Source organism: Durio zibethinus, chromosome 5 (assembly GCF_047325235.1).
Source record: "Durio zibethinus cultivar Kanyao isolate XHJ-2024 chromosome 5, ASM4732523v1, whole genome shotgun sequence".
NCBI lineage: Eukaryota > Viridiplantae > Streptophyta > Magnoliopsida > Malvales > Malvaceae > Durio > Durio zibethinus.
Genome location: NC_143166.1, coordinates 1,509,258 through 1,524,131, shown reverse-complemented (window position 1 = coordinate 1,524,131; position 14,874 = coordinate 1,509,258). Strand labels below are relative to the sequence as shown.

Genomic DNA, 14,874 nt, shown 5'->3' with positions numbered 1-14,874 from the left:
TCATGGAGGAGGCAGCCCACAGGCGACGCTAATTCCACTCCCTCGTGACGAAAAATCCTCACCCTCACCGCCCGCCCCGCTTCGACGTTGTTCCCGAAATACAAAACCAAAACCCAACGGCCGATCACTGCCATAAAAAAGGCTCAGTTCGTCCCTATGTAATGAAGGTGTATATTCTTTCTCTGGCTTTCTGCTCGAACCATATTTAGCTATGATTTTCACTGTATGCTTGATCTGATAGTGCTCTTCTGCAACTTAATGGTAACAATATAACTTAGCCTTGCCAAGATATGTTAGATCTATACATCTTATCAGTTATTTTATCATTGTGTTTTCAAATCATATGGCTTTGTTAGAACAACCTGCATAAATCAGAACGTAAACCCAGAAAATTAAGTTTTATCGATGAAATTTTTCGTCGGTAATACAACGAAAAAATTCTGTTAGTGTTGTCGGTGATGCTATTTCATCGATGATTACTGATGAAAAATCTATCAATAAAATCCATCAATATTTGCCGATTAATTGATTAACGAGGGTTTACTTACTAAATTTTCATATATCGTATCAGAATGTTTAACAATTCATTCATCGTACCGGAAACAAAGATGCAGCATATTTAGATTTCAACAATGCCATATCGCTTGACATGTTAATCACAATGGTTCTCTTCGTTTCTACTTGTTGTGTTTGGCGAAATTTACTGCAATTCCTTTCATGTTAGGACTGTTGCTGCTTTCTACCAAAAGTGAAGAAAATGTTGTTGGTGGCTTTGAAGAGAGCCATAGCATCACTTGGATCATTGTTGTTGGTTGTTCCTCTTGTTTTAATCCATTTTTACAAATAGAAGATGAGAATCCAGCTGGGCTGCAAACCGAGAGTTATCCCCATATATAATTTACAACGTAGAATCAAAGTTCATTAATTCATATATACTCCCATTCAAAGGCTTAAAAAGAAGGAACACCACAGTGCAAGCTGAAAAATGTGAACATGCATACACATAAAAAGAACTGAAAAACATGCAGGCCTATAAACATGAACCAAACATTAATGAATGGATGTATGTCTGTAGTTTATTTGTTTATTTTTAGAAGTGTTTTAGTTTAATTCATGTTAGGTAAAAAAATTGCTCTATTCGTTTGAGTTCGATTCATTTAAAAGATAGGATATTCGTGTTCGATTTGTATTTAATTTAGTTAAATTAAATTAATTCATTCGTGAATATTAAATAATATGTTCACGTATATATATAAATAAATATATTCATAAATAATAAATAAATTGTAACTAAATAAATTTAAACAAACAAACAAACAAACTTTAAATGAACAAAAATAAATCCAAATAAATATAAACGAACTTTTAATAAGATTAAGATAAATGATAAAAATATAATTTTGTTAGTAATATTATAAACGAACAACAAACGAATAATTAATAAATAAATTTTAAAACAAACTTTAAACGAAAATTTTCACGAATATAAACAAATTAAATAATTTTTTTTTCGTATTCGGTTCAGTTAGGTTAAACAAATTTGTTTATGAATATTAAAAAAATATATTGATGAAAATATATAACTTAATATATTCATGAACAATAAATAAATTATAAATAAATAAATCTAAATAAATAAACCTTAAAAGAATAAAAATAAATCTTAATGAATATAAAAGAATTTTAAAACAAAATTAAACTAAAAAATAAATAATAATTTTATTAATACAATCATAAACAAATAATAAATGAATAATAAGTTAATCAATTTTAAAATAAATTTTAAACAAAATTGTTTACTAATATAAACGAATTGAATGAATTATTTTATATTTAATTCAGTTAACAAATAAATATAAAAATATTACTTAATTATTAAATTTAATAAATGAATAAAAATTAAATATATTTCGAATAATTTGTAAAGAATCATGTTCGATTACACTCGTAAAAAACATGAAGAAAAAAACAGTCAAATAAAATTATTGGATTGTGCTTTCGGATGTTTTTCATAATGATTTTTTTTTTTTTTTTGGTGAGAGGCTACTTTTGCTTACGTAGAGATGGAATGAGTGAGCAAGTTGCCAAGCTATTCAAAGAGACCTCGGATTATGAAGTTGGAGCTGTTCGAAAATTTTTCAAAAAAAAAAAAAAAAAAGTTTGTCTGAAAATCATGCCCGTTGTAATATCTGGGGTCCACCTGATCCAGGAGCGGGGGTGTGGAGGGAGTAACTGCAGATAACAACACCAACTTAATTAATTTTTCCTTTTAATATATATATTAATATTTTTAAATTTTATTTGAATTCAACGTTTTAAAAACAATTTAAAAAATGCATTCTTCAACAATAAAATGCATTTTCTTACTTTTTTTTTTTTTTTGAACCGAAATCTTTGACAATAAAAATATTAAATATATTTAAATATAAACTTTTTAAATAATATTTAAATAAGTGATTTGATACAAATAATTAAGATTTAAAATCTGAATATAAAATATAAATTTTATAATTTTTTATTGATTAATAATTTATAAATTCAAAAAATTTTTAAAGATTTATAAAATTTTTTATAAATCGATGGTTTTCAAAATGACGTAATTTTTTTATTTTTAAACTTAAAAAAAATAAAAAATATATATACATACTTTCCAAAATTTTCATCCATATCCAAAAATTGACCCTTCAAAACCTCTTGTTTCTCTCTTCCATCCTCGGGTAAACCCCTTATCCCCCGATCACTCCCCGGCCCATGTTTCCTTTTTTTTTCATTTACACTGAATAATTGAGAAGCACCACCAACTACTTTTTTCAAAAAAAAATTTTTTTTTTCTCTATCTACCAGAATTATTATCCCTTTACCAAAATTTTCACCCATAGCCAAAAATGGACCCTCCATTTTCTTCCATCTCCATAGACCCTCCTCCCCAGCCCATAATCCCCGTCGTGGCCAACCCAACGACGACAGTTGCCGGTCTGCCTTCGAGTTTCAACCATCCTCCTTACCCAGACATGATATGTGAGGCTATTGAGGCTTTAAAAGAGAAGAACGGGTCAAGCAAAAGGGCCATAGCTAAGTTCATAGAGTCAGCTTACAAGGACTTGCCACCGACACACCCAGCCTTGTTGACTCACAACTTGAAGCGCTTGAAAAATAACGGTCTTCTGGTTATGGTGAAGAAATCTTACAAGCTTGCTTCCACCGCTAGATCTGAAGGTTCGATTCCGGATTCTACTGCTGATGCTTCTCCTGGATCCAAACGAGGCCGCGGCCGTCCTCCCAAGCCCCTTCCTACTGCCGAACCCAACTCTCAGCTGCAATCTGTTTCGGTTACCGATGGGCCTAAGACCTCCGGTAGGCCTAGAAAAAATGGGCCCGTTGGTCAACTTGGGGCTATAAAGGGCCAGGGTCGGCCACCCAAAAGTGGGCCTAAGAAGAGTCCGGGTCGACCAAGGAAACCGAAGACGGTGAGGTCAGTGGCGGGGGCTAATGCGATGAAAAGGGGCCGTGGACGGCCGCCTAAGGCCTTGAACCAGTTACCTCCACAGGCTCTTATGTCGATCCAGGGTCAACCCATGGCTGTTCCCTATGCTGATGTTACTGTTGCTGCTGCTACTGCTACTGTTGCTGATTTACCAAGGCCCAGAGGAAGGCCCAAGGCCGCAGCTGGAGCTGCTGGCGTCGTGATCCCTGGAAAGCGGAGAGGTCGACCACCCAAGATGATCACTGCTAAGCCCATCAGGCCCAAGAAAACAACTGTAAAACCAGGCCGCCCCAAGAAGGTAAAACCACTTCATTTGTCCGGTTTTTTAGTAGAAGACTAGAACTAGGAAGTGTCAATGGTATGACTGAGATGATGTTGTTGTAACTAATGTCATTGTCCTCGGACGTTGTTTTTTTTTTTCATAACAAGACAACTCATGGAGCTGAATCAAAGGCGTTAGCAGCAGCATATGGAGATCTTAAGAGAAAACTTGAATTCTTTGTAAGTCAGATGATTTCCTCATGGCTTCTAGTTTGTTACAAGCAAGCATGCCCATGCCTGGCAGTGAGATGTGTTTTTCTTTAAATTTCAAATATTTATCATCATCATGTTAATAATAGAGAAGACACAAGTGAATAGTGGTAAAGACATGTTGTGAGGGAGACAACTAGGTCAAAGGGAAGCAATAAAATCAGACACCATTGATAGTGATATAAGATTGAGTTGTAGTAGTATGTTGGTATATATAAATATGATAGTTTTATATATAAAAAGAAGAAAAAGGGAAAACTCGTCATTTATGATTTTATAATGTTGATTGCAGCAATCAAAAGTGAAGCAAGCAGTTGGAGTACTAAAGCCTCAGTTCACCGGTGAAAGCAACATCAGTGCCATTGGCGCAATCCAAGAGCTAGAAGGACTTGCAGCAATGGACATTAGTACACCGGTTAAAGAGGATGCTCGACCACCGTTGCTGCCGCTGCCGGCACCAACACAACCACCGGTGTCATAGAATGAAGTACAAGTGTATTAATCCTTTCTTCCTGTATGTTTAGCAAGAGCTGTAGAAATGTTCTGACGTAGACACAACGACATTTCTGTAAAGGGAAATAGGAAGTTGCAGATCTAATTGTTATTGTTGTTGAGGCTTGTTGCTTGTGAAACTTTTTCATGACTTTAATTCTCTCATTCCCTGTACTGATTCCAAACTTTGAATGCAAATTTGAGTACAATTTCATCGTCATTTCTACTCAATGGCAGTTGTTATTTACTGCTCATCAAGATTCAAGCATCCTTCTATACACTTGCTTCTTTAGCAATTCCTTCTGTTTAATCCGAAATACCTTCCTATGGTTTTCCAAGCATTCAGTAATCATCCATCTACTTTGAACAAAGATGTTACGTATCTAAACTTCAACATAGTTATATTAGAATCACATACGAGACCACAGAAAGAGTTGGGTTCAGTCATAAATGGCGTCTAAACGCACCTCTGATGCAATGGAAATGCTCCCTGTCACACTCTCAATGGAGCCTTGGACACATTTACATGTTTTTATGCACCCTTTGACATGTCAAACCTCAGTTCACTCTCTTATATGATGTGATTCTTTTTCTCCATGAAATTGTTGAGAGAGTGAGATGAGCAATGTAGGGAACATTTCTAGGAAAAGAGTTCTATCAAAACGTCTTTCTCCGTTTGGCAATAAGGAAAATCCGGGGATATATACAATCACACACGTGAAACAAATTTCCCTGAAAACCAGATTCTCACGTCAAAATCATACTAAAAGGCTTCAATTTCTTTCCAGTGTGCTTGTAACCGAAAGGTTGCCAGGTAAGTCAAATACCTATGGCCTATAATAAACTCATTAACAATAACCTACAAATTTAGGCCATGCATGCCACGTCAAATGTCAATAATTCTACTATAGTTTTGACGTTAGATACATCACGATCCACCAATTCAATAAAAAAAATAAAAAAAAAACCAGTCACTTATTGAAGCTTGAAATGAACAAAGTACCATGAGGGGTGCCAAATTTTCATTAAATTAAAAAAAAAATAGTGCCTCTCTCTAGATAAGGAGAAAGAAAAATCTAAAAAGCAGTATCAGGTTCTACTTCTACAATGGCTAAAGGGAATTAAATTCCAAAGCTTTTTTCACATAAGCAGCAGGAAAGAAACAAAAAAGGAAAAAGAAAAAAAGCCATAAAGGGGGACCGGGGGGGGGGGGGGGGGGGGGGTTGCCTCTAGTGGATGATACTTACATACACCAATGTTAGTATTACTGTCATAGCAAAATCTCATCCGGACATCAAACCGTTACCCCTTCAACCTTTTCTTCAGCTTCAAATCCAAGACAATCTTACAATCCAAAGGGTGATAATAAAGGTGACGAAAATGTTAGTGCTTCTGAAGAGAGCCACCGCATCACTTGCATCGTTGATGCCCGTGGTTGTTCCTGTTGGGCCAAGGGTGGTGCCACCACCAAAAACTGTTGGAGTCCCTGTGGTTGTCCCTGTGGGTGGAGTCCCTGTTGTTGTCCCAGTAGTTGGGGTTGTGCCAGTGCTACTGCCAAAATTTAGCACAAAAAAATAGAATGTTGGATGCTTTACTGTTAAAAAAAAGCCCTGGTGTATTAGAAAATTTTACAGACCCACTAGACCTAAAAGCACTCGTGCTATGAAAGGAACGTGGAAACATGCTAACATGAGAATATAACAGATGTCCAACAGAAAATGGGGAATCAAAAAACTTTTTTTTTTGGTTACAAGGAATAAAAAATACTTTGATAAGAAAGAAGACAAACAACTTCTGAAATATCAGATCATGACAGCTCACAGCTGTAAACCAGAAACAAAGATGATGCGACCAGCCTCCTTCCAGAGGAATCAAAGAAAGATGATTTCGCTATTTGGGAGGGGCTAGAGCGACTCTTTACTTAATTGATCATCATACAAATTATTTAATGAAAATTGACAGAGTTGTAAATTGCTTCTGAAAGCAAAATCCAGATCATATCTACAATGTTGGTTGTACCTAACAGAAAAATCCCAAAGCTAAGACATAAGAGAAAACATAGAGGATATTTGGAAACTTGATAAAAAATTTTCATTCAAAGTGGCAGATTCTAGTTTTGACAATCACAAGTGTTCACTGGAACATATCAGAAGGGAACTTAGATGTGAAAGCGATTCTGAAACCTCACTGCAGAATCAACAAGCTGAGAGGCATACCTTGAGGGATAGCTGCACGTGGAAGCAATATCTGCAAATTTTGTGCCAAAAAAATTAGCAAAAATCCAAAAATAAAAGGAAAGAAGAAAGAAATATGTGGTAACAGAAAGGATAGGTTAAGGGACTTACTGGTAGGAGGATTAGAACTAACTGTAGCAGCGCCAGAAAAATCACAGCTTCCTGTAACTTGACCTTTGTTTTGGAAATAACTATTGACAGCATAGTTGCAGTGATCTTTCAGAGTGTTGGGATTATAGCAGGCACCATTTTGGAGGATTGCAGTACAATCAGCTCCAGCTCCACAAGCATAATCCAGGGTCTTTTGGAGAGCTTGATCACTCACCCCATCTTTACATAAGCAATAAGTAGCACCTATAGAAAGAAAACGCAACACCCAAAACCAAAAACAAAGTTAGCTTCTAACAGCTCAATCCGAAAAACATTCAATAGCACTATGAAAAATGAAAACTTTTTTCTATTGCATTCAAACAAGAAAAAAAGATACAAAAGATTCTCTATCAAAATTCTTTACAAAAAGAGATGAAAAGAAGAAATCTTTTAAGAAACCATCTGAATATTTCTTAAGCAAAGAAGAGAACCCATATCAGAAATCTTGAGTTATGATAACTCAAAAAATCGTTATATCTAATCTGAAGTTGAAAAAGAACAGAAAAAAGTTTTAAAAGTAAGAAAGAAAATCACAAAAACCAATGAGCTTACTTGAGTGCCCAGTCATGGCAAAGACAAGCACTAGGCAAATTAAAAGAGCCATGGTTGATGCAAGATTTGGAGGCGAAAATTCGAGAAATTAACTGACTTTTAATATAGTTGATTCAAACTTCAATCAAAGATAGCAGAAAGAAAAGAGAGAGATAGAGAGAATGGAGACTTCTAGACAAACAATAAGAAAGAAAGTATGATGGTGGTCGGTGGGTAGTGACTGGTGGTAGTGGGTGTCTGTATCTGATAGATATATATATATATATATATATAGAGGGTACTTATTACAGTATACCAATGTTTATTGTATTGGATACGTTTAAGTGGTCTGGGAAACTGAGCAAAGCCCTTAAACAAAAGGTTTTTGTCATGTATTTGACTGTTTTTTCAGTATTTCTATGTATATCATCCATGTTCATATTATTTCATATATATTTTTTCTCAAACGGTCATTAACCCAAGTGAAGCATCAAAACTTAACCCAACCCAACCCAACCCGGTTCAGGTTGGTAGAGTGAAAGTGAGGTTGAAACTGATGTCCGATGGCCCTGCCATTGGGGGACCCTTTTTCTGAGATCTTTCATCAATGTGCTGTCACGAAGAACTTGCATTGCATATGTGGTGTTCCCTTCTTGTTCAACTTTTCTGAATGGCAGTATAAATTAATGAACTTTGATTCTACGCTGTACATTGTATATGGATGGATGTTGTTTCACGGTATCTCAGCTTCTATGTAACCCACAAGACCCAACATTCAAACAAGATTGTGTTAAATGTTATGAAATTCAATGATTTGTCTGTTTTGCCATTCAAATTCAACCCTTTGAAGTCTTAAGTCTACCTTGAAGGCTCAGCAATGTGCAATACGAGTCAGCACTTACCGCAGATCTAATGGCAACAATGAAAACATTTTAGAAGAAATTATAAAACTTTTGGTGTTTGGTACAAAAGAGAGAAGATTGGACAAAAAGAGAATCAAATTGATCAAAAAGAATAACTTGTTTTAATAATTAACTAGTATAAAATATGAAGATTAATAGAGGTAAAAAAGGGTTGAATCTTTTGATTTAGTCTAGTTTTCTTTTTCAACCGTCACATTTGGCCTAGAAAAATGATAAAATGTCTAAACATATAACAATCCAAATTTAAAAAAATGAAATAAAATTCACATTTATCATTTTTTCTCTCTTTTCAAATTTTAAATTAGACTTGATAATTTGTGTATCGTATCATGTAAAATATAAAAATTTATATATTCATATTATATTTTATACGAAAATTACGTGTCATAATTTATGTCGATATAGAAATGTAAAATATTTTTTTATTTTGTTAAACTCATATATAATTATTACTAAAATTTTAATTTTTATGTCTTATTTTCATATCATATTCGTATTATATCATCATATCATGCTTTGAATTATCAAATCTATTTTGAATTATTTATCATGAAATAACTTGTGATAAAATAAATAGTATGATTTAGAGTCAAATTTATTAAAATAAAACCAAAAAAAAGAGTGAATGAGCCATTAATGCTAATAATAATGCTTTTAAAATATTTAATTTTTTAATTCAAATTTATCTCAATTGAATTTATAAGAAATATCATTTAATGAATCAAATATTCATTCAAATATTAATATCTATAATATATATTTTGGTCTCTAAAACATGATCTCTTTTGAAATATATATATATATATATATAATTTCTTTTGGGGACAAGGCCTTAAAATATTGAATCATATTTCCTAAACCAGGGACATTAATTTATATATTATGGTATGGTTGTGAGGTACTCTCCATGTTTGGTGAGATGTCAGCCAGGCTATTAAACTTCATGTATTATTTTTTTTTTTCATGGAAGCATTTGTTTAAGATGTCAACCTGAATTATTAATTTGAATTGTCATGTGCTGCAGTTTTAGGTTATCATAACTTATTTTACCACTACTCTAAATGATTAGGATAACGCCCCAATCTCATATCAAGATAATCTAAAATTCTATTATAATATATATGTAGAGGTTTAATTTCAATTTCGTAAGGTACTTTTTATGGGATAAAATCGTAAGATTTTTAAGTTAAAATGAATAATACATCGTAAATTTGATGTGAGTCTCCATAAATAGTGTTAAAGTGATCACCAATCAAACAGGAGTTAAGTACTACATAATATGAGTCACATTTAAAATTCTACAAGAGTTAAGTATTATATCGTGAGAACTACCTCTAAAATCTTAACGTCTTGTATGATTTTGTAATCTATGTGTGCTTTGTGTTGAACTTGACCAACATTTAGTGTGATTCAATAGATTTGTATGTGTTATATTGAGCTTAACGGAAACATCAAATTTTAATAGGAAGAGTTTGTAATGCTCAAATCTTATATCGAGATAATCTAAAATTCCGTTATAATATATATGTATGAGATAATCTAAAATTCCGTTATAATATATATGTAAAGATTTAAACTCAAATATATGAAATGAGATAAAATCATAAATGAATAATACCTCACAAATTAAGTACAGATCTCCACTAATAGAGTATCACACCCACTTATTTTTTTCATTGTACCCCCAATTTTAATATTTTTTTAGATTAACAAATCTCTTATTTATGTAGCAAATTGCATTACATTTTTGTAATTATGTTGCTTTTCACAGTCGCCTCTAATTTAATTTAATCCAAGCACTTTTTTTAAAATTAATTTTCCTTTTTATTTGTTTTATAATTACAAATATAATTATAAAAATTAAATTGGTTTATTTATAATTATGAAAAAAATTCTTCACAAGCAATACATTTGAACAATTGTAAATTTATTTTAATGATTAGGCATAAAAGTTTCAAAAAATCTCAAACTAAACTTAAATAATTAAAATTAAATAATCATTTTATTTTTATTTATTTATTACAATCAATTAAGTCATAAAATATATATTTTCACCTAATGAACTTTTATTAGGCTAAAATTTGTTACCCGTAAACATCCATTCCATGTAATCGAGGATTAAATTGAGTGAAAATAAATATTTAAGGACTTAATTGATTATAATAAACCTCTCTTAGTTTCATGAATTTTTCAAGCTGCTTTCAATGGAAGTGAAGTTGTGTCTGGATGCATGGTAATCTTTTGATAGCTTTCTGTAAGCTGCCTTAATCTCTTCCAAGCCTGCTTCCGCTGACACTCCCAAGAACCTGAATGATCAATGTCAATAGGATCAGTTAGGAATAATATTAACTGAACAATTTTAAGTTCCAGGTTTCCATCATAATGATTTTCCATGAAAAAATGGGGACTGGTGCTTTGATTGTTGCTCTATTCTGGTTCTTGAATCATTTTGTTTTAGCCCTTGGGAGAAAACGAAAAGCTTGTGAATTAAAAGAAAATTAATTGGCTTATAAACAACACTTACTGGTAATGAGAACCAAAGGAGTCATTGAGCAAACTTGTTACCAAGGAGATTCTTTTGTTCCTCTTCTGGATTCAGCTTCTCCTTGGTTTGCTGTGAAATCGATGGCCCTCCAATAGACCCTTCATCTTCATTATCCCAGTGGATTCTCGTATCAACTCCTGGAGGTGCTCTTTGGGGTTTGCTTGGCCCTCGTGTTGCAAAAACGCTCAGGCTACTACTGCTGTTTGTCCTTCTAGTTCTTGCTCTTCTTAGGTGTTCTAGCAGGTGAGTTATGTTTTGGGGTTTGAGTAAGAGAGAATATGAAGCTTGAAGAGCAGTGGTGGATGCCATGGGATGCAACTCAACTCAAGATTGGTGGATTCTTCAGAAGTTGAGAAAGCAAAGCCTTCATTGGCCATTGCCTCTAGTTTTCTGTGGCTCAGAATTCTTAAGAGCTATTTTGGGCTTTGGCCATTTGTTATGCCTACTTGGGGAGAGAAAAAAAAAAAAAAGGACAAATTGATTTAAAGTTATAATGTTCGATTTAATTTAAATCAATTTTTTTAATTTGATATAGATTAAATTCGAATATTAAATATATATAATAAATTCATATCAAATTTAAGATCATAAAATAAAAAATATAAAAATAAAACATAATTAAATTATATATTTTTATTAATTTTTTAAATTTTTATAAAATAAAAATAGTTATTTTATAATTAAATTTATTTAAATATATTAAAAATTATCTTAAAATAATATATAAAAAATAAAATTTAAAAATTTATGAACCAAATCAAATAGATAAAATATGATTCAAATCTAATAGTATAAAAATTCGATTTGAATTCAAATCAAATTTTAAAAATTTATAATTATATACATTATAAAAAAGAATTGAACTAAATTTGATCGGTTATTATTATTCCTAATGTTACTTTAATTATATAGAGAAAAATCCAAATTTTTGTTTGTCCCTTTTATTTCTCTGCGTAATTAGGCAAACTTATATGAAAATTATTAAAATATATTTATCAATTTTAAACACAGTAAAATAATAGTAATAAAAAATATAAAATATAAAATATAAAATTTTAATAAAAATTATAAATACATTTTATAAAAATTAAAAAATATATTTCATATTTAATATATTAACATAAATTATAATATAATAATTTTATATTTTGTAAAATATTTAACTTAAAATAAATAATATTAACAACATTAAAAAATATCGAAAGAGAAAAAGTAAGTGTGAAGGGAAGGGAAAATAATTAAAGAGAAGAATAATGGGCCAGGCCCATTAATGGAACAAACAAAAGAAAATTGGCATGGGTAGTACATTTTGGATCAAACACAAAATCCCTAAGCCGAAATCGAAAGAATACAAATTTGTTCCAATTTTTTAAGTTTAATCTGGAAAATTAGAAATATTTTTCACAGACGAGTGAAAAATAAATAAATAAGTAAATAAGAGGGGATGGAGGGTGGATGTGGAAGAGAAAAAGAAGAGGAACAAGATGGCGTTTCTGTACATTCCCCTTGCAAAGCTCCGCCTTCCTCCGCCTCCTCTGTACCTAAGGTCTTTCTCTATCTCTCGGCGTTCTTCTTTTCTCTGTTTTATAAAAATTATTAATATTTTCGTTGATTTTAGTTTATTTTAAATTTTTTATTTAATAGGAGCAACAACAGGTAGAATTGGAGCTGAGGCTATTGGAAGCACTTGAAATTTATCCTCCCGTCAAATTACGAGGTACGTTTTTCGCTTTGGTTTTTTTAAATTTTCAATTGTTTTAGTTTTATTTATTAATTGTTTCTATAAAGAAGAAATTCGTTTGTATTTCAGTTTAAATTTGCAACGTTGCCATGAAAACAATAAAGGCGGAGCAAAAGGCATTATTAAATCTTACAAATTAACTGCAAAAAAAAAAAAAAAGAATTGCATTTTGTCTGAATTCTAAAAGTGAAATATTATGGAAATTTGTCTGTATAATTCAAATTGTGAATTACTACAACATGCTAGTGATAGAGAGACCTTTGGGAAGTATAATCAGGGCATCCATTTCATGCTTTTACCACGTTTCTCTACTGGTAATGGTGTGATCAATTCAAATGTTGATTTCTTTCATTTGCTGTTGTGGAAAATAGTTAAGGAATCCTTTCGCCAAAAGCCCATGTTTTGTGTTGGTCTTGGTAGTAAAAAGTGAGCTTTCATTTCCATTTTTTACTTGACTGTCTATTTGTTCTGGTAGCTTTAGAATCAATGGTGCTTGTCATGTTTATCGTTTAGGGATCTATGTTAAGCATTGAACCACTAGAGCTAGTGCAAATAACTTTTATATAGTAAAAAAATTTGATGCATTTAGCAGTTAATGTATATGTTTATGGTAAAACAACTGGGATTCATTTGCTATTTAGCAATTGGTCTCTACATGAATGCATAACTGCAAACTGATTATGCTTCTCTGCAGGCATGCATCGCCACTTTGTCCTTTATGGTCTGATGGAATTCCTGCGAAGAAGGTTTGTTCTGCCTCCTGTTCTTTGTGCTCCATATCAATCCCCTCTTTTGATGCAAAGCTTTTGGTTGATCTTTATTTTTTGTATTACATTCTCTTATCATTTGCTAAATTTTGTCACAGTCTTGACCGGCATTTTTCTCCAGATGAGGTTTTGCAGTTGCTAGATCGTTTCTACAACTTAGAAGTGCTGGTAACTACTTGTTCAATCATTCATTTTTCATGTCCATCAATTAGTTTGATATTCTGTTGAAGATGAGGTTTTGCATTGATTACTTTCTTGGACAGTTCCATATTTGTATAAATTGATATATTGATGAATGCCTAGTTTGTGATGTGATCTACAAATATGATTATGTAGTGGTTGACTGGGTGCCTAGTTAAATAATTTGTTTTCACTCATTGTGGTTGGATATAGATAGTCTTAAGTCAAGTGTGGCTCACATGTTGATAATGGACGGAACCAGAAAAATTGGAGCATGATTTTTCTTTTTTTATTTCAACAAAAGTATTAGTACCTTGCTGTGTTGTAGACTCATAGATGATGAAAGTACTTTCTAAAACACTGAAATGCTGTAGTTAATGTTTGTTGCTGCTCCATATTTTTTAAAATTTAATTCTAATGCCTAATTCAAAGAGAAACTTTCACTACCCTGATTATTTCTTACCGGATAATTTGATGTGTATTTATTTTCTGCTTTAACTTTCAACAATTGCTTTTGCTTTTGATCATATCAAAAGGCAGTTGTTGATCAGCTCTTGTTTCTTTTGTAAATTTCAGAAACCAGATGATGAAGAGTGGGATATCCTAAATCATGAGGAAGACTTTTGTTTGCCACAAAGTTATTTTGTCAAGGAAGAACCTTAACTCAATTTTGGGGGTCATCCACATTTGTCCTAGACTTTGTTCTTTACCTGATCTGATGCTTCTTGATCATATTGAAGAATATTGTAAAAAAAATAAAAATTAGGTTGCGACTTTGATGATATGTAATTATTGGCTCTAGAATATTTTGAGATCTTATTTTTGAAGAAATCCTTCCATAACTTGCTCTTACTCTTCTTTTTCCTTTTCTGGGATGACAGTCACGAGTCTTTTGGCTCTTAAAAGAGCTGACAGAAAAAGATAAACCTGGTCATGGGGATTGAGTAGCTTATTATATTGGCTTTGAGAAGGAAGAGCGCTTACTCGGTATTCAAATGGTTCACTCAGCTTTTTAGGGAAGGAATTCTTGCAAGATTGATCTTCGATATCTGATGTTTACAAAATTTTTTCTCAGATTATCCTTAAACTTTGGCTTTTCTCATCAAATTTTTTTCTCAAATTGATGACAAGCATGCTTAGTGCCTATCAAAGTATTAACCAGCCTTGAACTGGTATGTTCATCAATTTGCCATCAAACAATGCCATCATGCATGAAGATGTGATAATTTTTTTTATTCATGTTGTGTTTGTTCATGTCAAATACGTGTAAAATACAAAAATTGCCATGTCAAATAG

The 14,874-nt window shown here is 32.1% G+C and overlaps 3 protein-coding genes and 1 pseudogene across 4 annotated transcripts; 2 read left to right on the top strand and 2 right to left on the bottom strand.

Moving 5' to 3' along the window:
- The first annotated feature begins 2,774 nt into the window (after window positions 1-2,774).
- Window positions 2,775-4,727, top strand: LOC111282134 (uncharacterized). Its single transcript, XM_022870094.2, has 3 exons — window positions 2,775-3,782; window positions 3,914-3,985; window positions 4,308-4,727. Exons 1-3 carry the CDS (start codon window positions 2,886-2,888, stop codon window positions 4,494-4,496), a joined length of 1,158 nt encoding a protein of 385 aa, XP_022725829.2. The 5' UTR covers window positions 2,775-2,885; the 3' UTR covers window positions 4,497-4,727.
- A 1,003-nt stretch (window positions 4,728-5,730) lies between these two features.
- On the bottom strand, window positions 5,731-7,678 carry LOC111282649 (PLASMODESMATA CALLOSE-BINDING PROTEIN 2-like). Its single transcript, XM_022870833.2, has 4 exons — window positions 7,444-7,678; window positions 6,853-7,095; window positions 6,724-6,754; window positions 5,731-6,058 (listed from the first exon to the last, which is right to left on the bottom strand). Exons 1-4 carry the CDS (start codon window positions 7,493-7,495, stop codon window positions 5,836-5,838), a joined length of 549 nt encoding a protein of 182 aa, XP_022726568.1. The 5' UTR covers window positions 7,496-7,678; the 3' UTR covers window positions 5,731-5,835.
- Window positions 7,679-10,299: 2,621 nt separating this feature from the next.
- LOC111282801 (NAD(P)H-quinone oxidoreductase subunit T, chloroplastic-like) lies at window positions 10,300-11,310 on the bottom strand (annotated as a pseudogene). The gene is made up of 2 exons (XR_016342450.1): window positions 10,870-11,310; window positions 10,300-10,651 (listed from the first exon to the last, which is right to left on the bottom strand). The product of XR_016342450.1 is annotated as an NAD(P)H-quinone oxidoreductase subunit T, chloroplastic-like (transcript).
- Window positions 11,311-12,184: 874 nt separating this feature from the next.
- On the top strand, window positions 12,185-14,430 carry LOC111281464 (uncharacterized). Its single transcript, XM_022869211.2, has 5 exons — window positions 12,185-12,436; window positions 12,535-12,607; window positions 13,326-13,377; window positions 13,497-13,566; window positions 14,155-14,430. Exons 1-5 carry the CDS (start codon window positions 12,335-12,337, stop codon window positions 14,239-14,241), a joined length of 384 nt encoding a protein of 127 aa, XP_022724946.1. The 5' UTR covers window positions 12,185-12,334; the 3' UTR covers window positions 14,242-14,430.
- The last annotated feature ends 444 nt before the right edge of the window (window positions 14,431-14,874 follow it).